General features: G+C 43.0%; 1 protein-coding gene across 2 annotated transcripts in view; it reads left to right on the forward strand.

The window, feature by feature from the left end:
* The window catches only part of CNTNAP2 (contactin associated protein 2), a 2,759,350-nt gene that overhangs the window by 2,149,389 nt on the left and 585,167 nt on the right, over positions 1–24,794 (forward strand). For both annotated transcript variants that reach the window (XM_069211508.1, XM_069211509.1), the window contains exon 17: positions 1,895–2,113. In XM_069211508.1, coding sequence (XP_069067609.1) covers positions 1,895–2,113 — 219 coding nt within the window. The remainder of the gene's footprint in view (positions 1–1,894; positions 2,114–24,794) is intronic.

Genomic DNA, 24,794 nt, shown 5'->3' on the forward strand with positions numbered 1-24,794 from the left:
ATGGGAAAACATGTCTAAGGCCCCTGGGAACACAGGGGACGCTCTTAGAGACTGTCAGGCAGGGCCAACAGCCTGGTTCAGTGCAATCCAGTTGCTTTCGGTCAGCTGAGGACTTTAGAAAAAAGGGCCTCTTACAGCTTGCTGTTCCCTGTAGCCACATGGGAGATCAACTAACTGACCCTTGGAATTCACTTTATTGTCTGGGGTACAAGTAGGAGCAGGCCCAACCCCTCAGGACTCCTAACAGTTCTCAAACAGCAGATACAACCCTTCTTCTGTTCTTCCACATGGCAAGAAATGTTCTGAAGAATGCAGAGTGAGGGTTCAGCTTTGTTGTGTTCACCAGCCTGTGGATGGGGACCCCCTAAGACACTCCTAGTCCCTCTCTGACCAATGGAGTAAATGTCCCAGGGCCCTGGCCTTACAACATTTTCAATAGTTCCTGTTTGCTTTGCTGTAAACAGTACTAAACTGCAATATTTTATGGGAAGTCTATGATGGTCAAATTTTTCAACCACACTAAACTTGTGCTCTGAAGGCTCTGGGTGTGTAGGGGAGTGGACTTTGGAAATCACTGGTGTACAACCACAACCAACTCTAAAATCCACTTTGAAGCAGGCCCTGTACGCACAACAAACTAGGGGACAGAGGTTCGGTAAGACAAAAGCTTGGTCCACCAGCCCCAGACAGGGGACGCACAAGAATTGTCTTGGCATCCTGTTTGCTCCCTTTGAAGGTTTAGGGGTTTTACATGTGCCTCAGATAGACCTGCCATGGAGGATCTGACACTGTGGTGTCAACAGGAGGCAAACAGCTTCCATCCTTCTGCTGTGCTCTAAGAAGTCCTCCCTGCCCTTTCAGGTCCACCTGTCAATCACCTTGAACTATTGTGTAGCTCCCGAGAGGAATTTCACACCTCATTCACACCTTATGCAAGCGAAGTACAGGCTGAGAGAAACTGGAAAGCAAATGCAAATTAATCTCCTAGAATGTCAGGCAGGGAAAAAGTAACTTTGTAAAAATTACTTTGCCTTATTATTTATAAAAAATCCAGCTTCACCACTGGATTTGAGTTTTAATATTAATAAAAAAATAGTTTAATTATTGTTCTAACAGATTGCATTCCCAAGATGCCGTATTAGAATTGTAGTCTGTGCTCTGATTTTCTACATAGGACAGCTAGGCCTGTCACAGTAAAAATGACTTCTAGGGCTATGCCACTGTGGGGAGAAGGAAACAGTAATTTTCTGCATACTTCGCTTTTAAATACCATGCACCCTATCTTGTGGAATACAAAGCCTCCATAGGGGCGACTAACTAATATTTAAAAGGGAGCTTTTTACCTTCCAAAGGGCTATTTTTAACAGATAACACTGCACATTTTACACTGAAGCAGTCAGTGGTAAGCCTGAAGTCATATATCGTCCTTGTCACACTAGTGAATGTCACAATAAGTTCTGTAGTCCGAAGAAGACATTTAGCTCTCTATTATCCCATGGTGCTGTTCCTACAGCATATAGAATGGTATTATAGGGTAGTTAAATATTCAGGGAATTCTACATGTTTTAGGGGTCTGAGCACATATACTGGCAGCAGTTTCCCACTGTGCAAAATCTAGAAATCAGCAATAAAATACAGCAAAAAAGTAGGTGGTGATGAAAAAAAGGAGCATTTTCTAAAACATTAATGTTGTTCAAGGTATCCATCTCAAGACAGTAGTGTAATTCTGAGAGTGCAAAAACCAATTCAATATGAATTTGTAACAGTAGTTATTTTGTGAGTAAACCTTTTCATTGCTCATCTTTCTTATTAATGCCCAGTGTTGTATGCACAGGAAGGGTCTGCACAAATAATATAGCATAATGTTCAAATGTTTATTATCTAATGCTTTCAGCTCCTAAGGAGGTGTCTTTCTCGTTTGATGTTGGGAATGGACCTGTTGAGGTCATTGTCAGGTCACCAACTCCTCTTAATGATGACCAGTGGCATTTTGTAAAAGCGGAGAGAAATATTAAGGAGGCCACTCTGCAAGTAGACCAACTTCCCCCTGAAGTCCGGAAGGCACCAACTCAGGGCCACACACGCCTGGAACTTTACAGCCAACTGTATGTTGGTGAGTATCACTGCATCCTTAAATGTAAATTCTTGATTAGTTGTGTCAATATTTGCTAGTATTGTGCTTTACTAATCATGAATGTGTACTTTGACCTACCGTGAATCTGTGTAAGGCAGAAACTTTGTGCTTTTTTATCCAAAAATGCCTCGTTATGTCAATGGTAAACTGTTTAAAAAGTACAGCTTTGGCCTTTATTACAAGTGCTCTGGTTGGTAATGATTTTTGTGCAAACGAGTATTTGAACACGGATTGGAAATGCAAGTGTTGTAGAGTTTACTACACACAAATTACATGGTGTAATAAGGTCCACCACGTGACAAATTTCTGCACACCTGATATGTCGAAATTTACCAGGGAAAAACGGCCCTCTAACTACCAGGATGTGCAATTTTTTTGTGGATAATGTATTAAAATCCTCATGTTATGCCCTACTTTTTTGTCACAACTTGAAATAAGTGCTGTTTATCTCGCTCAAAAACTCCCGAACCCAAATGTGTTGGATATCACTAGGTGTTATAAATATAGTAACCCCTACTGGGGCACTCTTACTGTGGGAGTTCTACTTTGCCACAGTATACTTTTCTCTGATAAATTTGGCTAGAGAGGGAGTGTGCACTTACTGGTAGGCGAGAACCCACGTTCATTAATAACCGACATTTAATCTTATGTACCTGGTCTGCACAATGTATCTATTGAAACTAGACAAGCAAGAAAGAAGCACTGTGATATATGCGGAAATGTCGACTTTGTGATTGGCTGAAAGAATAAAGGAATGCAAGAGTCATCCTTCAAGAACAGAGTTTACCTTCTTTAGAAGAAGATTACAGCATCCGGTGCTTTCATTGGTGGAACTCTTAGAAAAAGATAAGCTGTCTTCACCAAAATCAGCAAAGACCCTATCAGCGTGTGTGCGTTTTCAGTATCTGTTCCCTGCAGTCAAAGCACAGTGACATGAATCCCTCAGGACCCAATTACACTGATTTATTACAGAGAACACAGTGTCTGCTGTGAAACTTAATCAAGCGCAGGCTTCCCAAAATGTTAGTTTGCCCAACAGAGCTAAATAAGTGGTTTCCTCTTCTCTGTTGCCAAAATGCATTCGTAAACAAAGGCCCATCAAGAACAAGTGTATATTTGTAATCAGCCTATCGAAATATGCCTGTGCAAATGAATAGATGCCAATTCTACTATGTTATGCGGGCTCCTTCAACAGTTTTTGCTCCTTATTTCTTCAAACTGCACTTGGCATTCTGAGAAGTGCGGTTTTGGTTGTACCATTACCAATGGAGACAGAAAAACAAGGCATACAGCTATACTTAAGTCAAAACATTAGAACTTTCTGACATAGGAACACTGGCCAATTGTGCAGGTTTGCATGCGTGTCCTTGTGTCTGTGATTATGAAATATGATTTTTGTTAGATAGTATTAAAATTAAAAAACTGACATATACACAACAATAATTAATCAAGTTCCTCGTGAATAAATAATGAGGTAAGGCAGTATTCTCTGATCAAATTATTTTATGGAATTACAAAAATGTTATAACAGACCAGAAAAAATGAGGAAAAAAATCACAAGACTGAGTTAATTAAGTTGTAAGACATGGTATTCTAAAACAGCAAAAGTTTCTGGCACAATCACAGCTCCACAAGGATTTTGCCATATTATTTCATGCTTAGCCACATGATTGATTCTTTTTGAATAAGTTAATTTAAGGAGCATTACCTTAGTCACTTTTAACTGCCATTGAACACACTGTGGCACCTCATTCATCTTCCACTGTGCCGCTAACCGACATTGCAATGAAAACAAAATTCCGCTGCTTCCCAGGGAGTAGAACATCACTATTAACTAAACCAAACAGAATTGTACAACTGCTAGTGGGTACAGTCTTTTCAGGTGCTTGCCTCTAAAATAAAACAGTTGGTTCCAGAAAGCCTTGGCAAAATGACATGTGGTTATAACATGTTGCCAATTCCCCTCACCCTCCTTACAATGTCTAAAACAACAATTTGTGGAGGACGGGAAACATTTATTCATATCTTTTGGAGTATAATAAAGAAGCCACCGAGCAAAAATCTAAAGTTTCCAAAAGTTGGCATCTATGAATAACTTATAATTATATTTGGATAGTTCCCTTCATTTGTTAGGGGTAATTCTAAAGCACATTTCTTTTCTAGCTCCAACCGGTTACCCAGGAGTAGAGCATGATAATTTTCTTTCAGGTGGCTATAGCCATGTAGGAGCTGATAAATTAAATAAACACAGACAATGTCAAATTTCATAAGCAGCATTTATACATGAGTCACAGGAACATGGGCTGTACAACATGTCCAATAAGAGAAACTATTAGCCCACTAAGTTATCCATCCTGTCAACCGTGCACAGTATACATCTATCTGTCCCGTCATGAGATATTGCGGTAAATTAAGACTTTGCGCTTGGAGCAGGGCCCAAAATCTAAGGTGAGCCTTAAAAGATGAAGTTAAACTCTGCTGACATAAATTAATATGAAAGCATTTGCATCTTTAAATTCTGTTTATATCACAATTCATTTGACATTGTATACATTTTGGCTATTACACCTTTCACATTAGTGGTAAGTTTTGTGTTGTTGGTCTTTCTAGTGAACCATCAGTGTGCAGGAAGACAGTAGAAACATGAGATGGAGATGTTCTCACTGTTGATTCACAGTCACTAGTCTGCCTGGACTGCATTTTGGCACCGGCCATGGGCATTCTCTCCAGTAGTATCTGACCCTCCATCAGTAAACCGCAGGACAATTGAGCTAGATCATGAAACTCCCTCAGTAGAGCAACAGTGAGTTAGTCAATGGAAATGGTGGACACTTCTTGGTTTATTTCAAGACAGTGTGCCGCATACTGGGTGGAGAATTATATATATGTTCATGGTCAAATAGTAGGACAAAATCATACAATACATTTCAAACAATGAAACCATAAATCAATCATTGGTATTATATTTAATTTCTCAAATTAATTATATTAATTTATTTATCAACAAAAAGGTCTGGCCAAAATGTTTTTTATACAAATCTATACACATACACATACTTCCAAAAACATGTATCAATACCCTAATCAACATATATAAACGTAAATCACTGTGTATAAGGTGCTTCACAACTCTCCCTTGTTCAAAATAATATGGTTCTGTACTAATTGTCACATTAATCCACATTCCAGAGATGGTTGCCTAATTTATTACATCTCTAATATTTTTATTTTCAATCACTCCTTTGGCAGAGATGTTATCCACACTCCTCTTAGGTCTAGTCAATTTTATTGGCAACCTCTCAAAAAGACAAGGCGACGCGTTTCGGCCCCATCTCCTATAGGCCTCCTCAGGACTACTGGAGAGGTAAGTACCTAGTGAATATAAACAGTGTAAATTACTTACACTCCACATTTAGGGCCATATTTATACTTTTTGACGCAAAACTGCGCTAACGCAGTTTTGCGTCAAAAAAATTAGCGCCGGCTGACGCCATTCTGAAGCGCCATGCGGGCGTCGTATTTAATCAATGACTTTAGCCGGCGTTAGCCGCCGGCGCTGCCTGGTGTGCGTGAAAAAAAACGACGTACACCAGGCAGCGCCGGCGTAGGGGGATATGGAGCTGGGGCGCCAAAAAATGGGGCAAGTCAGGCTGAGGCAAATTTTTCGCCTCAACCCGATTTGCGCCATTTTTTTCGACTCCCAACCCCCATAGAAATTACTCCTGTCTTAGCAAAGACAGGAGTCATGCCCCCTTGCCCAATGGCCATGCCCAGGAGACTTCTGTCCCGTGGGCATGGTCATTGGGCATAGTGGCATGTAGGGGGCACAAATCAGGCCCCCCTATGCCACAAATTTTTTTTAAAAAAATACTTACCGGAACTTACCTTAATGTCCCTGGGATGGGTCCCTCCAGCCTTGGGTGTCCTCCTGGAGTGGGCAAGGGTGACACGGGGTGTCCCTGGGGGCATGGGAGGGCACCTCTGGGCTCCTTCCGAGCCCACAGGTCCCTTAACGCCTGCCTTGTCCAGGCGCTAAAAAACGGCGCAAAAGCGGCCGTACGTCATTTTTTTTGACCCGCCCACTCCCGGGCGTGAATTTTGCCCGGGAGTGTAAATACGGCGCACATGCCTCGGAGTCAATTTTTTAGACGGGAACGCCTACCTTGCATATCATTAACGCAAAGTAGGTGTCCACGCTAAAAAATGACGCAAACTCCATGGACTTTGGCGCTAGACGCGTCTAACGCCAAATTATAAATATGGAGTTAGTTTTGCGTCGGAATTGCGTCAAAAAAAACGACGCAATTCCGGCGCAAACAGAGTATAAATATGCCCCTTAATCCTCAATTCCCTTCACCAGGAACACTGGGGAGGATCTAAAAACTATATACAAACTCTCCCCTTTCCGTGATATCTATCATCTTACACCATGCGAATTAACCCATGCATTAGTTACAAATCAAACACTCATGATTCCAAGTTTGAAAATTTAACAATCATAATTCTAAGTTTGAAACTTAAAAAATTAAAAAACATATTTTTTTTAAATTGTTAACAGCCCATTCACTATCCAATGTGAACTAGAAACACTCTGTGTGACCATCTACTTGTAAATCACAAGCAAATACCTTATCCAGATCATCTATTCATGTCTCTAAAAGGTCATAATTTCTCTGTCTTTAAACAAAGAAATACATCAAAATGATTATTTGAAGCTGTCTCCAAAATTTATATTTATTATTTATCATTACCGATCCCTTAGTGCTTAGCATTTTTACTTACTTTGTTAGTTTGAAGGGGTTTCAAAAAGCTTTCCTCCGAGCTTGTGTCCGCCGTCGTGTTACCGCGGGCGCTTATCTCGTGTCTATAAATCCATTACGGTGGCCATTTTGGGCAAGGGGTGATAAACTACTTTGGCCGCCATCTTAAAGCATGTCTTCGCCAGATCTATTTGTTTGCTGACTTCGTATAAATTCACTGGACTTCAATAAACTTTCCTCCGAATTTATGAGACAATCGACATACAGCCGCAGGTTCTCATCTCAAATCTTTTCATTCAGTCCGGCAGTCACTGGGGCAATAAAGTAATAAACTGCCTTTATCCATTACGGCGCTCATTGTGGGCAATAAAGTGGAAAGCTACCTTTATCTCCAGCGGCGGCCATCTTAAAACATGTCAAACCAAATCAATTAAACGATAGATTCATACGGGCCTCAGAGGATTAAAATACTTATACTACTACTGCTGTGCCGCCCATGTATTTCTAACTTCCATTCATTATTATATTCCCTTTAAAGGCTCTGATTACTCGATTTTGATCATCTGAGTACCCTCTCAATGCTAAAAATCAGTTGCCTTTAAGCATTTACCAAGCTAGATAGCCCTCTGGGTATACCACCATCATCCCAATCATATAAATGTCAACATTTTATCTCCTTTTACTTGATCCTGTTGTCTGCTTAAATTTTTACTCAGCACTTGAGTATTATCAATTAGATCTTGTTAGGTGCAAAATTTGTGTACCTTGCCATTGTCAGCTATAATTGTCCACTTCTGTAATCTTTGTGTACAAAGCCACTTGTGTCTTAGACAACCTATATACTTGAAGCATCCTAGTGTATAGTGTATATATAATGTGTGAACTAGTCTGGTGATCTGAACTAATCTTCAATACATCGTTATTATGCCAGTCCACAGAATCCACCTAGACAGCAGCATTTATCTCAAATACCGTTCCACATTTTGTCCAAATCGTTCAGACCTTGTCTTGCTGTACCGTATTTCTCTATAAGTCTTGCTTCCAATCTGGTCAGGTTCGTGGAAATAGTTGATCCAGCGCTTTTAGGCTGTACCACCTGTAACACTGTCCACCAGATCTCGTCTGGTTTGTGGTTCAGTTCAAGATAATATCCAACCAATGGTGCATTTCTCATTTCGCATTTGATTCTTGGTCTATGTTGCAGGATTCTCACTTTAACTGGTTGGGATGTTTGTCCTATGTACGTCAGAACACAAGGGCATTGGAAACAATAAACCACATTCTTGGTGTTATACTGGGTGGACAGCTGCTCAGTGGGTTCCACGCCTGTTTCTGTTCTCACATGTGGCACTAATTTAAACTTTATAGCTATACTCACTTTATCGAATGAACAATCAGGCTCATAAATCATTGTTTTTATCCTTAGCTAAGTTTGGAAACAATTAATTCAATACTTGTAACTTCTCCTTCTCACTTGTCTGATGTAAAACTCCCTCAAGTTGTTATAACAAGTTATCAGGAGCCTTAGAGGTGTGGTGAACTGTCTGGACATACTGGTCATGCTGTGGTGGTGACCTCTCATGGCAGGTCCCTGGAGGGTGCAGGAGGGGGCAGGTATTGCACCGATAACTGGGCTGGATGCAGTTGAAGCAAGTGGTCCCTGTTGTGATCTGGGGTGCTGTTTTTCTGCCTCCAGATCTACCTCTGCCTCTGCCACAGTGTGTGCCCCAGCCCCATACTCTCTTACTCTGCTGGCCTTTAGTTTGGTCATTGTTAGGCCATGTAATTTCTGAATTCTTGCTATAGTGGTCCAATCCTATGTTCTTATCTTTCTGTAAATACTTCTCCCATCATGGGAATAGCTTGCACCATGCGCACAGATCCCTTGAGTAAAATCTATGGTCTCATACTCGCATAGAAGAGATGGTATTGCATGGTCAGTGAGACCCGAGAGGGGCAATGCCTCCTCCGTTGTTGAAGATACACCAGTTCTCCTTACAGTCAAAGACAATTTCACTCCTACTGAACAAAGGATGCAATAGGATGTCTCTACGTCTAGTTCCCAGAGCTCATATCCACGGATGACATGAGTAAATCAGCTCCATCTACATCTCATATACATTAAGCACATTCAGCCCTGTGCAATAATATTAGTTGAAAGCAAGAAAAAGTGCTCAATCCAACCAACCTTCCAGGAACAATGTCTTGCAATACTAGTGCACTATGAAGCGTCCACAAGACACATAGATGAAAGTGTCTTTAGAGACAAAGGAGTGCTATAGGTGCTGGTTCCCCAGTGTCCTTGCCACCGAAATAAAAAGAGATAGGAAAGGGGAAATATGTAAAAATGTGTAAACTCTCAAGCTTTATGCTGAAGGCAGGTGCAGCTGAGTTTCATTTGGAAACCTCCCCAATTCACAGTTGGTTCAAACACCCAGGAACACTTGCAGACAGTAGTGAGCCCTCTTTCAATCAGAAATCCATTTTCATACAGAGACACAGGGAAGCTTTCCCTAATAGCCTAGGTATGTCCTACTCACACACCAGAATCAATCCCAAAGCCCTATCATCTAAGGGATGGAAAAAGCCCAGCCACAATACAAACAAGCAACAGAAAGTGTATGTGCTATTTTAAATATAGCAAATATAAATTCAACAACTAATAAAATTGTAAATCATTTTAACTTGCTTCTGCTACCCTCCTTTTGTAACCAGGCTGTTCTGCCCATGGTTACAACCAGAGACCCCCAGGTGCCAAGCGTCTGGAACCAAGCACAAACACTCAACACTCAGTCCTAGCAAATCACAAGGTCCATGGAGGAGACTAGTCAGAGCACACACTGCTACCCGTAATTCCAGAACGATAACCACTTTCCCTGTTTGGCTATTATAACTCATTATACTCCTAGTAAACCAAAACTTACAAAATCATGTGCCATTTACAGGATGCATACGTCCACCTGGGAAAGACCAGCACGTACGCTTAGTCAATCGCCTATGCTAGCCAAGCAGTGTGAAATAGAAAAACCCAAGTCAATCATCTAGAACACACAAGCACAAAATCAAAAACACCCTCCTCTGAGGACCAAGGGCTACCTCTTGGTCCAAACCAACAGAGTAATTGGCCAGGCATCAAAGTGAAGTATCTTTGACTGTCAGGAACTGTCTTGGTATGAGGTGTGTCATATGGGTAATGCACCAAGCGAGGGACACCCAACCATCAGGCACCGCCTCAGTTCCAATTGCGTCACATGGTGAACAGAGGTCAGTGTGTCATGGAGGTGACAGATATAACCAAAGAAACAGAGAGGATACCACAGCAAGGAAGTATATAACAAAAGGAAATAACTGCAGCAGAGCATGGTCTGCCCTGCGCTACTTGACATGAAACATAATCATCAAAAATGAACAGAATATAGTAAAACAAGAGCAGGGTATCCTAAGGAACTGCTACATACAAAACATACAATGTCAAAATATAAGCAAAATGTAGAATACAATAAAACAAACCTGTAAGAGCAGGGAATCGCTAGAGGGGGTCCAGTGTGGAGACTTATACTTGCTATTGTTCGCTGTGGAGAAGTGGAAAAATGCAAAAGAGTAGATTTGCGCACCACATGAGTAGGGAGGGCAGAGCTGTCATGCCATGCCAGAGGCATCACATCGTCTGTCAACTGATCCAGAGTGAAGGCAGAAATGGGAAGCAAGAAGCCGTGTACAGTGTCCAAACTGGTCACTGAGCCCAGGTCTGCATTCTCCACCAAATGAAGGAATTGATAAATTAAAGAAACACAGACAATGTCAAATTTTATAGGCAGAGTTTATATATGAGTCACGGCAACATGAGTTTTACAGCAACATGCCCAATAACAGGAACCTTCAGCAGGTCTTCTATATCTTAAAACCACAAAAATCATTAATACACATTACCCAAATATGATACAGACAAAAGGTAATTTCTTAATTAATATGGGCAAATACATGCTGTGATGTGATCAGAAGATGTGAGGGTTACCCAAGCATTAAGCATCTACCCAATCATTGTGAAAATAATGGTTCATATTACAAGCGTGTTAGCAACATGATATAAAATGGCGTTGGGTGTGATGTCCACATGCCCAACGGCTGGGCCATTCTAATGCGTCAACAAAATGACTTTCACAATCACTGTCCAATCAAATGCTGCCTCCTGCCCTCAGATCTATGTGGCGATCAAGGTATCTGGCTCTTGCTGGGTGAATGAAGCAACTCATGTCCTGTGAGGTATCTTTTGAGCAAGCCTTGGGTTACAAGCTATTCAGCCAGGTGCATGGGTTTATCTGCGGTCATCCCAATTTTGCACACACTTTTGCAGGCCTTTGTCATAATTGAATATCACAAAACGTATACATGACAAGATGGATTTCACATAAAATAAAACATGCTTCCACACTCACTGCAAAGCCTCTTAAGATTGTGTTTAAACATCATCTTTAAAATCCTGCCACCTTTTCCGGGTAGTGGTGCAATAGATTTCTTATCTTAAAAAAAAATGAACTAAATCCCTCTACCTACCGTGGTGAAAGAAAAACTTAACTGCACCTATGATTACCATGAGGAGTTGTATTTGAAGTATAACATAGTTCAAAGCCCAAGTTGCTGAAATCTGCTCCTTTGAGAGTAACCAATTAAAACCTCTGCGGTCCTTCAATGATAAGACACTTATGGCAGTCTGGTATTTTATATTCCTTGAACATTTTAATTTTACAAAAAAGTTCAGGAATACACTTATAGTGAGATGTTTTGGGAAAAATAAACAATTTTAGAAAAATCAGTAACTGGATCCCTAGCTCTTTTTTCGTTGCATAAAACAGACAATTATTAAACAAAAGGGGGTGAAAAAGTATAATTCAACTGTGATATTGTGTCCAAGAGAGCTGCAAAATAATACAGTTGAAGATTTGATGAAGCTAGCCTTCCATGATCGTCATCTAATTGCAAATAGCTAAATTTCACCTGGAGGTGATGATTATTTCAAATAGAACTTCTCAATAAGCAATCAATTTCCTTTAAAAAGAAATTCTTAGTTACCCTAATAAGAACATTAGAGAATGTAGACTTTTCCGAGGCTGGTGGGCCAAAAATCTGAAATTTATTAATGACACAGAGGCTAAGACTATGCAAAACTCCTTTATTACACACTCACAGCAGCACCAATTGAAATAATTCAGCTCTTTAATTTTGCTCATTCTAATAAGGTATAAAGTCCAGCAACACGCAGCCATCTTCCGTCTTCCAGCGCTGCGAGCAAGATAACTCTAACAGAGAACTAAACTTCAACAATTAAGGCTTCACTAATGGAATCCCGAATCAGTGACAAGTCTTCAATCCAAAATAATTTTTTTATATTGAGACAATATTTTATTACCATAGTCCGTTAGTGAGCGTATTAAAGTGGTAGGATAATCTTAGCCTCCATGTCATTAATAAAATCCAGATTGTTTGCCCACCCAGCTGTGAAAAATATACTTTTATATCAGGACATGGAACAGTATGCAAGTTTAAAGTGATTTTAACACATTATCAATTGCATTTGCAACAGGTCTAAAACAGCAACTTTTGAACATACTTTCGTTAGACCAATCCGCAGCTCTAAGGATATTCTGCAATCCACCTCCGAAGACAAAAGCTTTTGAGGTCAACACACTTCTAAGGGAGTGAGACCTAAATCTAATGAGGTCCAAACCAGCCTCACTCATAACCTCTTTCACCCATCTTGGTAAAGTGGGGCCGAGAAACAGTCTTATGAGGCCATCTTTGTGAAATCAATAACTGTGCCACATTCCTTCTCAAACTTGCAGTTCTCCTTTTGTACTCTTTCAAGGATCTCACCACTCCAAGCCTTTCGTTAAACTCAAAGTAAGGATAGAAAACCGAGAATGACGGAGTCTTTGTTCTTCTTTTAATATTAAAACAGAATCCCTCAGGCTGGTAGGCCTTGCTAGTGACATTTAAAGCTCTTACATCTGAAATCCGTCTAAATGACACCAGGCAGAGTAAAACTCTAAGTTTGTAAGAGGTACTTTTTAACGATAGGCTAGAGTTCGCACCGCCCTGTAAGTCCTTGTAAAACATCACTAACATCCTATAAAGAAGCGTACTTTGCTGTAGGCTGGTTCAAAACCTGCATACTCTACATGATTTTCTTAGTATTTTCTGGCCAACAGATTCACTGTCCACGAAGGAATGACTGGCCGCCATTGCCAATCTGTAAACATTGACAGTCCTGTAAGACAAACCTGAGGCAAACAACTCTGACAAATAGTTCATTACATGCACTAGATCCGTTGTAATGGTATTGAAATTCCGTCAAACACACCAACAATCCCATTTCTTCCAAGCCAATTGATATGCTTTCCTTGCCTCAGGTGCCCACAACTCTGATATGAGTCGGAAAGCATCTACTGAAAGCCCTGGGATTTCCCATTGTCTCCTGAAATCCTCCAGGCCATCAGATTTAGTAGACCCTGCTCCACAAGAGGATGACATTCCACTCCTGGTCCTAAGATTACATGCCTGAATGTCGGTATTAGGACAGAGATGTCTATAGTCATTTCCAACATGAAGAGAAACCAGGCTTGTGACCTCTAGACAGATGTTATCACCACAACAGTTTCCCTGCATTTGTGTGCATGCAAGATGGCTTTTGGCAGCATGGCCGATTGAGAGAAAGCAGAGGGTTCCAATTTCCTCCAGTCCTGGAGGAAAGCATCTACCCCCAAAGCCTGAGGGTCTGGCCTAAAACTGAAGAGCTTTGTCAGCGGTGTTCAGTCTGTCCACAGAGAGGTCCACCCTGAAGGAACCCCCATCTCTATTGCATACCCAAGAATGCATTCCTGTTCAACCTCTTGCTGGAATCCTTGAAATTCCAAGAACAATAGTCCGCCACACCATTGCCTAACCTAGGAATATTTTCCGCCACAACAGAAATTCCCTTGCTTAAAGAGTACCTCCAAAAGTGTTTCACTATGTCTGCTAGGTCCTTTGAATGAGGACCACCCATCTTGTTGATGTACCTCACTGCTGACACATTATTCGTAAGCAGCATCACACAACATCTCATCATACCATTGGCAACATCTCATCATACTTTTGGTAAAGCAACAAATTGCAAATGAACCTTCCAACAATTCCAAGCAGTTGATGTGTAACTTTCTCTCTTGACCAGTCCAACATCCCTCAGTGGATCTCCATAGTTCTAAACTGGCTTCTGACTCTATTACTATTTTTGGTCCCTCCCCAAAAATGGCCCTGCATTTCCAACCTGCTGCATTCTTGAGCCACCACAGGAGATCCTTCCTTGGTTCTTAATCTAAGGACAACATTTGGGAGTACAACCGATTGGTCTGTAAAGATTTTGTTTTGAGTCTTTGGAGGGCCCGATAGTACAAAGGGCCTAGAAATATTGCCTGAATTATGTCGAATAACAGGCCCAGAATCCTTTAAAAACCTTAGTGGAATTTCCTTTCTCACTAACACCTTCCTTAACTCTCTGCATAGTTTCCTTAGCTTCTCCCTGAGAATCTTGACTCCTGCCTGAACAGTGTCTACCACAAAGCCTAGAAACTACATCTCCTGAGAAGGGATCAGGCAGGATTTCTTTTGGTTTATTATAAAGCCCAGATGCTGTAGTAGTTGTATGGTCATTACTGCATATTTGGAAATCACCTTTCTGGACTGATCCATTGTTAGAATATCATCAAGGTAGATAATTAGACTTACCCCCTTTGCTCAGAGCCAGGCCGCTACAGGGTGAAGAGATTTGGTAAAGCACCAAGGTGCTGAGGAAAGGCTAAACAGTAGACTGCAAAATTCCTAAAGTTTGCCCTTTCAGGTGAGCTGAAGGAATTTCTGATGAAGAGGCCTAATTGGATTAGTTAAATATGAGTCTCTGAGATATAACTTTGTTAAGCAGTCCCCTTTTCTCAGGACATCCCTCAACAGGTTAATCCCCTCCAATTTTAAGTGGTGAACACCCACTTGTTTAGCTCTTTCAAGTTTATTACTCATCTCATACCTTTGTCTTTCTTTCAGACCAGGAAAATATTGCTGATGAAACCTGTTCCAGGGTTGAGGCCTTCCAAATAGCCCCTTCGGCCAGTAAACCCTCCACCTCCTCTGTCACCAACCTTCAGTCTTCCTCTGAAAATCTTATCTCTCGAGGTGTCTTCACCTACACTGGGAGACCTATAATCTCCAATTTGTATCCCCTGACAGTATCCAAGACCCAGGGATCCTGTGTCACTAATTTGCCATTCTCACAAAATTGGGCCAACCTGTCTCCCACTTTTAAAAGGGTATGTAAAGGGTCTCTCAAAACTCTTATCTGCAGAAAAACCTCTTTGCCACCAATCTCCTCTGGAGAACCTGCTACGGGTCCTTTGTATTTAGGGTTAGAAGCCCTGGTGGGATCCAAAGCTCGTCTGGGTGAACTTCCTGCCACTCCCCAGGAAGTGTCTGGATGCAGCTTGGCCTTCGCTTAGGAACCAACCCCTCGTTATTCCGGCCATACCAAAAACCCTGTCCTCGAAAACCCTTTTAATGTCCTTCTGCGACTTTTGAATGGAGCTAAAAACTCCTACCTACTTGGTCATGTCCTTAATGAAGCCATCTCCAAAGAGATATCCCTACGTGGAAGGGCTCCCCTCCTTGCTTGCTAGTTCTATCAGCTTGGGACCGATCCTGAGGAAGATGCTCTTCCTTCTCTCATTGGAGAGAGCAGTGTTTGCATTTCCCAAGATGCAGATGGCCCTTTGGGCCCACTGATGCATTTCCTTGGGATCGACTAATGTCTCGTTGAGATAGCCACCTCAGCCATCTTGAACATTTTAATCAGAGGGCCAATAGGTTTCCAGCACCTGACCATGGCAAGATTTCAAGCCTTTGTAAAATCCTTTCCTAGACTCCTTGCTGCTTTTGCTAATACTTGCCATCACCTTGACATCCACTTTGGGAGTCGTTGCAACCTTGTCAAAGAGGGAAGGACAGGGCCACTCAAATCTCAAACAAGACCTAACCTCCTTGGTGATCTCTCTTCTGTGCCAGAAGACAATATAATCAACGATATGCTGAGATTGAGTCCATTCATTAGACAGGGGATGCTTATGAGGAGGGGATCAAACAAATCATCTCCCTGGGTGGTCGACAATGCCCAACTTGGAACCCAAGGCTTTGGATGATCGTCTGATATTCCCTTCCTGTTGACATCTATATTGTCGTGATACAAGTCAAAATCAGAGGAGTAAGAGAGATCAATCTTGGGCTCAAAAGCCTCATCACTATCAATGTAAATGGGCATTTTTCCTGCCCATCTGTAGTGCCCGAAGCACTGGTCCTGTCACCTCCAGTTCCACACGTGCGATTTTTGCCTTTTTTGCTTTCTTAGCCAGGGTCTCAGCAGCTATTTTCCTTTGGGTCATCCCAAGCCCTCAGGCTGGCCAATGCCTCTACGAATATTACCTTTCCAAGTAAAGGCCTCCAGTTTCTTATTGATGGTGTCATAACGCGATCCCATCAACGTTTCAAGTGCCCTATTCATGATACCATGTAATCTTTCCTCCATTCTGTGCTCCATCTGTCCCTCAGAATAACCAGGAAGGCAGAGTTTAGCAGGGGCTAAGTGCAGGAGAGACAAGGGCCAATGAGCTATCCAATGAGAAGTCGGTCGTGTGGAAAAACAGTAGTGCATAGTAAATGAACTACAACTGCCAGAATACTGCTATAGTTTTACTACAATATTGCCAACTTAATAAAATGGCTATCCCAATGTTTAAATAGGAACTTTTGCAATCCTCCAAAATGGCAGTCAATGCATACTTCTTGCGCACCAAGGTATTTTCCTCTCTTTTTTGTATGTGCCCCTAAGCAAGCAAACATGGGCATGCAGCGATGAGGAGGACAGGGGAAAGGCAGAGACTGCAGCAGCTGCAACCGGGATGGTCCTAAAAGCGTGAGGCCATCTGGGTGAGTGCCCACAGTGGTGTGCATCTACCGTGGTCCCCGGACAAAGGGATTGTCTCGGCCAGAGTTGGATGGTTGTGCAGTGGCCACCAAAGAGTCAGCACACCCCCTGCTGCCCAGTCAGATCGCATAACTTGGGCCACAATTTTGAACAAGTGAGCGAATATCAACTGTCAGACAACCAGGAACAAGGTGGTGAAAGGTATGAGCCAAAATCACGCATAGGCATACATGAAATAGTTATAATAATTAAAAAATACAGTAAAGCCAATGATATTAATAAAAGCAGAACAGGAGAGAAATACTAATTCACAGGTAATTGCTCAGGATGGGAAAAAGACAAATATATAGGTCCCTCATAAGAAGGAGGGGGTAGGGGGAAGAAGAAGGGTGGGTAATCAAGCACCACAAGGCTTACACAAGAGAGTAAAATGGAGAGTACTTATCTTGTGAGCAGCAGCATCAAAGGACGATGGCTGTGCATTGCTGAACTTTATACCTTACTGGAATGTTCTTAGAGTTCTGAATTCTTTCAATTGTTGCTGCTGTGAGGGGGCAATAAAGGAATTTTGCATAATGTTAGCTTCCGTGTGCTATCATATAATTTAAAAATGAACAATGGTAGAATAGACATTTTTTTCTAGCACTACTCTTCTGCACATACATGAAGGCAAAGATCTCCACTCACTTAAAACAAATCCACATGGATGGACATAACATAGATACTCAAACACCTAACAAGAGAGATAGGATTATCCCTAGCCCTTAGCCTCTCAGCAAGATCAGAGACAGAAGGAGTAAATAAATGAAATTTAACTTTTCCTGATTCATTTTATAACCCTCGCCCACACCTCACCCAGTGTGGGCGAGGGTTATAAAACACCACCCTCACAGCAACACCACCCTCAAAGGAACTCTGATTTACAGACCCCCAGGTAAGTGCCAACGCCCTCAACTCCACAAAATACATCCTCCTCGGCGACCTGAACTTCCACCTAGAAAACAACAACGACACCAACACCACCAACCTGCTGGACAACCTCGCCAACCTCTGCCTCAAACAACTCGTCACCTCACCCACCCACTCCGCAGGCCACACACTCGATCCTGTCTTCTCAGCCAGCAACCACGACTCCTTCAGCCACACCACCAAACTCAGCTGGACAGACCACCGCTGCATCTACTTCTCCTACCAGAAACCAGTCACTCACCACCACGGCACACAACCCCCCCAACGTGACTGGAGCAAAATATCAACGGATCAACTGATTTCCACCCTCGCCCGGGCCCCACCCCCTGGGGCCCCAGACCCCAACACAGCCGCCACCAACCTGCATCGCTGGATAGAAGACTGCGACAACACCCTCGCACCGCTCAAAAAAACCCCAAACACCCTCCACAGAATCAAGGACAGCTGCTTCACCCCAGACCTACAGGAATCCAAATGGCTATGTCGCAGAATGGAAAAAACCTGGCACCTTGTACCTACCAACTCCAACCACATCGCTTTCAAGGATGCCATACGCAAACACCACCAACTGATCCACACCACCAAAAGGACCCACTTCCAACAGCACATTAACACCAATGCTCACAACACTAAAGAGCTCTTCGGCATCATCAAAGAGCTCTCCACCCCCAGGAGCTGCTCCAACGAACCCCCAGCATCACAGGAGTTCTGCAACTCACTCACAACCCACTTCCGTCGAAAGATAGAAAAAATCCACATCAGCTTCAACCCCCAGACCCACCAGCTGACTACAAACACCCACGAACCCAACGCCCCAAGCAACACCCACCTCCTCCACACCTGGACCCCCGTCAACATAGAAGACACCTCCAACACCATGGCCTCCATCCACTCCAGAGCACCATCAGACCCCTGCCCTTGCCTAATTCAACTGCGGCGGAAGTGCAGCGGTCACACCGCCGGGACCGGCGGTTTTCCGCCACGGTGGTCCCGGCGGTTGTAATCCGCCAGGGCAGCACTGTTTGCAGCTCTGCTCAGGGGATTACGAGTCCCCTTCCCGCCAGCCTTTCCATGGTGGTAGGAACCGCCATTGAAAGTCTGGCGGGAAGGGGAGTCGCAGGGCCCCTGGGGGCCCCTGCACTGCCCATGCACTTGGCAGGGGCAGTGCAGGGGTCCCCAGGCACAGCCCCACACTGCTTTTCACTGTCTGCACAGCAGACAGTGAAAAGCGCGACGGGTGCAGCTGCACCCGTCGCACAGCCGCAACACTGCCGGCTCCATTTGGAGCCAGCTCCCATGTTGCGGCCCACATCCGCGCTGGGCCGCCAGCCCAGCTGGGATGTCAGAATGGGCACAGCCGGTGTGTGTGGCCACACTGCGGTTACAACTTGGCGGGTGGCAGTTACCGTCCGCCAATGTTGTAATGAGGGCCAATGTCTTCAATAAAGCAAACATCATCATCGCTCCCCATCTCTGCAACACCATCAACTGCTCCTTCGAGTCAGCCACCTTCCCAGAAAGATGGAAGCACGCAGAAGTCAACGCCCTGCTGATGAAGCCAAAGGGAGACCCAGATGACCCTAAGAACTACCGGTCGATCTCCCTCCTCACCTTCCCAGCCAAGGTCATCGAAAAAATCGTGAACAGCCAATTATCCTGGTTCCTGGAAGACAGCTAGGTGCTCAACACCTCCCAATCCGGATTCTGCAACAACCACAGCACAGAGACCACACTCATTGCTGCCACAGACGACATCAGGACAATGCTCGACGAAGGAGAAACAGCAGCACTCATCCTCCTGGACCTCTCCGCAGCCTTCGACACGGTATGCCATCACACTCCCCGCACACGCCTCCACAACGCTGGAATCCGCGACAAGGCACTCGACTGGATCTCATCATTTCTTGCAGGCAGAACCCAGAGAGCCCGCCCCACACCGTTCCTGTCAGAAGCCTCCAGAATTATCTGTGGTGTCCCCCAAGGATCATTGCTCAGCCCCACGCTCTTCAACGTTTACATGGCCCCAGTCGCCAACATTGCACAAACCCACCACATCAACATAGTTTCCTACGCAGACAACACTCAACTCATCCTCTCCCTCACAAAAGACCCTACAACTGCAAAGAACAACCTCCACAACGGACTTCACGCCATTGCCAGCTGGATGGAATCAAGCCTCCTCAAGTTAAACACAGACAAGACAGAAATCCTCATCTTTGGCACCAACTCCTCAGCATGGAATGACTCCTGGTGGCCCACCTCCCTAGGATCCGCACCCTCACCCACCACCCACGCACGCACGCAACCTAGGATTCATCTTGGACTCCACACTCAGCATGACTCAGCAGGTCAACGCCATCTCCTCTTCCTGCTACAACACTCTCCGCATTCTCCGCAAGATCTTCAAGTGGATCCCCGTCGAAACCAGGAAAACCGTCACCCACACCCTGGTCAGTAGCCGGTTGACTACGGAAATGCCCTATATGCAGGAACAACAACCAAACTCCAAGCAGAGCTGCAAAGAATCCAGAATGCATCTGCCCGTCTCATTCTTGATGTCCCACGCCGCAACCACATCTCCCCCCACCTCAGAGACCTACACTGGCTACCAGTATCAAAGAGGATCACCTTCAAACTCCTCATCGATGCACACAAAGCCCTCCATGACACATGTCCAGCCTACCTCAATGACAGACTCACCTTCCACACCCCGACCCGACCCGCAATCTTCGCTCCACCAGCCACGCCCTCGTCTCCGTCCCCCGCATCCGCCGCACCACCGCCAGAGGAAGATCCTTCTCTTACCTAGCCGCCAAGACCTGGAACTCCCTACCGCTCCACCTTCGCCAGACCGAAGACCTCTTGACGTTCAGGAAATGCCTCAAGACATGGCTTTACGCCTAGTAGCTCCCCCCCAGCGCCTTGAGACTCTAACGGGTGAGTAGTGCGCTTTATAAATCCTTTGATTGATTGATTGATTGGGCTCCTGTATTTTATCAAACAAATTTTGGATATTTGCTCCCTCCGCTCTTAAATGCACAACCAAATCATCTGCATTACATTTCAATTTGGATATACCCAGGACTGGTGGACAAATATTTTTATCAAAGCAAATGGCAATCACAAGGGGCTCAATAAACAAAGCAAAAAGGATCAGAGACGTTTGGCATCCCTGGTAGGTACTGCAATTGATGTTGATTTTACCAGCCGCTGTTGAATGTATTAATATAGCGGCAGTAGCCTCAGCATAAAGCCCCTGGAGCAATAATAGCAATTGACTTAGAAATTAAAAAGCCTCCAAAATTAAAAAAAGAACCTTTCTGAAAAAAACTGTTTTCTGCATCAAATGGTAATATTGCTGAATTCAGATATTCCTCCAAAAATAGCTGATAGCTTCAATCACAAATTGTGTATTAACAGAGAATGACCTCTAAACAACAACTCCATTCTAATAACTCCATTCTAATCATGATGAATTACGCTTGATGTAGCTTCCATAATCCTTTTAGCAAGCATTTTAGTGAAGAGCTTATAATCAGAATTTAACAGATTTATCAGGTGATAGGAATCTAGATCAGCGCTTGTTCCTCTTTTTTAGAATACTAACCACTATAGCTTCTATAAAGGAGGTTGGAGCTTGCCCCATCTAAAGAATGGAATGAAAACATTCTAGCATGACTTCTTGAAGGTCAGGAAGAAGGCTTTTTATAACTCAGTTGGTATCCCATCACTACTGCTGGCTTTATTGTCGGTACAGCTGTCAAAAGCTAATTTAATATCTTCCACTGAAAAAGGTTTTATAAGATCGAATTGTTGCTTTTCTACCAGAGATGGTATAGTGATTGTGCTAAAAAAATCCATTAAGTCAAAATTGATAGCTTCCTCGGCTTGATTTGCCCTGATCCAAAAAGACTCTCTGAATGGACCACTGATCAGAAACAGAAAGCTTAGTTAACGAATCTGTCACAGTTTTTATGCAACTTTAAATTAGACTTTGGTTTTGCCATCCATGCCAATATTTTCCCAATATGCTTGGTTTCCTCATAAAATTTCAAATTTAAATTATTTAAAGATAGTTGTTAAAAAAATGATACCTAAAACTTTGTTTCACCAAATCTAACCTTTGATGATCAACATTTCCAATCGACTGTAGCCTGCAATGATTTGCCGCAACTAGCCGCTCTGATTTCTGCCCATGGGTGGACTTGGCAAGGTGGTCATTTTCACAGAGAAGGAGAGCTCAGCGAGAAGAGGATTTCAAGTAACTATAATTTGTGCCCTTTCCATGCATAGTTTCATACCAGTTATTTTATTGTAAATGATTCCGTGATAATATCAAAGATGCCATACAAGATCTCATCAATGATATAATATGTAGAGTAATTAGCTGTGCATGGCGAATGAGTTATAGTTACCTTAGGGCGCTTGTTATAGTCACTTGAAAAAACTCTAACTACAACTGCTGAATTTCTAAGTTTTGTATGAGTAAATTCAGAACCTAACTATAACGTCCCTGTAACCTTTGTTTTTTTCAGTGAATTTATATATTTTTTAATATAAAGTAATTTTAATTACTATACATTATTCCAACTCCTGTCGTGCACGGCCTTAGGCCTTGCGTGGCAGGGGTTGGTCGCAAAAAGCCCGGCCTGCAGCAAGACCTTGCTGCCAAGCCCATATAACCAGCCAGCCCAATGCCATGCACGGCCTTTGGCAGTTCACAGCACAGCACAGGCTGGCCACAGGGCTTCTCTCTATCAGAGGACCGTGAGTAGGTGCATGAGTGTCTGAGTGAGTCTGAAAGTGGGTGTGTGAGCCTGAGTGGGTTTGAGTGGGTTTATGAGTGGGTGTGTGAGTGGACTCCTGAGTCTCTAAGAGCATGTATGAATGCATGAATTAGTGAATGAATGAGTCTGTGATTTTTCTTTCAAAGTTTTTCATATTTGTGAATACTTTGTGAATAATATGCAAAAATTCATGAAAATGTGGGAATTTTCACAATTACCACACATGGTGACGAAAAATTATTTTAAACCTATAAATTTGCCTCTAAAACACATCTATATCACACCCCTGGGGTCAGGGTACCTTCACCCTGACCCCTTTTGCCACTTTCAATTTGGATTCCCCCACCTCCCCTGGGGACCGTGTCCCATGAAATAAAATGGCAGCTGCAACTTTCTAGTAAGGTTGTGGTCAGCCAATTGCAGAGCTTCTTTTCACATGCAAATTCATGAAAATTTGCAAATTTTTCCAAATTATTCTCAAAATATTAGAAAAGTTATTGCAGGCAGAGATATACAAACATATTTTCCCCTTAATATGTCAAAAACTACTGAACAGATTGCCACCAAATAAGCAAAAGCGTGATCTGCGTACCGAAAGCTAGTTTTCTATCAAATTTGGTGTAATTCCGACCAGCGGTTTGGGCTATAGACGTGTCTATAGTTCCTATGGGAATTAACATGGGAAATGCAACTTTTTTTCACCCCCTTTTTTCTTGGCCCCCTCTTGATGGATCACCTTGAAACTTTCCGTGCGCAACACAAATCACAGCAACACTTTTTTGGGATAATCTTGTGAAGATTCCTCAAACGGTGCCAAAGATATAGGCAAGTCAAAAATATATATTTTTTTATTGAAACATGGTCCTATCTATAATAATGACCTAGGGGGACCTGCCACCATATAGATGATATATATATATATATCTCAAACACTCTCCTTCGGCGTAGTCACTCCGCTCCTGATCGTCGGTGGTGCTGCTACATAAACGCGCGCCACCGCGTGAATCGCCACTTTCCCCCGTTTTATTAAAGAAGGAACAGCACTCCAGAGCTTGTATTCATTGATTTATTTTGCTATCCCAACAGGAACGCGTTTCGGCTGTAATGCCTTCATCGTTCCTGTTGGGATAGCAAAATAAATCAATGAATACAAGCTCTGGAGTGCTGTTCCTTCTTTAATAAGACAGAGGAAAGTGGCGATATATATATATATATATATATTATTTTGGGGTTTTAGGGTGGGGATGGGTTTCTGGGTGGTAAGGGAATTTTTAGGGTTTAGGGTGGGTATAGGTTTTTGGATGGTAAGGGAATTTTTTATAGATATGGGTGGGTATAAGTTTTTGGGTGGTAAAGGGATTTGTAAGGTTTAGGGTAGCTATAGGTTTTTGGGTGGTAAGGGCATTTTTAGGGTTTGGGGTGAGTATGGTTTTTTGGGGGAAGGGGAGTTTTAGAGTCAAGGGTGGTTTTGGCTTTTTGTAGATGTTAAGGGAAATTTGGAGTGGGAAAGGATTTTTTGATGGTTCAGGGATTATTAGTTAAAAGTTGTGTGTGTGTGTATATATATATATATATATATATATATATATATATGTATATATATATATATATATAATATATATGCGTATTTCTATAAATTTGTGCTAATGGCATTCAGTATTCCATCAGCATAGCAAGTCACCTTTCTGCACTGTGTCACAGGATAAGGGCAGAAATGTGCTGTCTTTATCCCAATGCAGCACATTCCTATCCTTTCCCCAGTGCTGGCGCACAATGGGCTGCCTATCCCCAAAGCAGGCACACTTGCACCATGGTGCAGGGTGCCTCTATTGCATGTAGGATTGTTTTGTGCAAGAAAGGGCACCATCCTGCACAAAAACAATCACCTGACACATCCCCTCTTTCTATGTGTGCTGCAGGATGAAGTACACATAGATAGAGTAACAAACTAGGAGAACTAAAGATATTTCTCCTTGTTGCACCCCATCTGGTGAGGTGTAGGTTTTTGGTGCATTCCTGGGTCTCCGCTTCTGGTAAATCTGAGAATGTGTCAAAATCATTGGAATGTTACATGGGAACACCCATGCAACACCCATAAAATGCCTCCCTGGTGTAGAGTAAGCCAACACAGCTATTTTACTCGA

The sequence above is a fragment of the Pleurodeles waltl genome, chromosome 10 (assembly GCF_031143425.1).
Source record: "Pleurodeles waltl isolate 20211129_DDA chromosome 10, aPleWal1.hap1.20221129, whole genome shotgun sequence".
NCBI classification, from domain to species: domain Eukaryota; kingdom Metazoa; phylum Chordata; class Amphibia; order Caudata; family Salamandridae; genus Pleurodeles; species Pleurodeles waltl.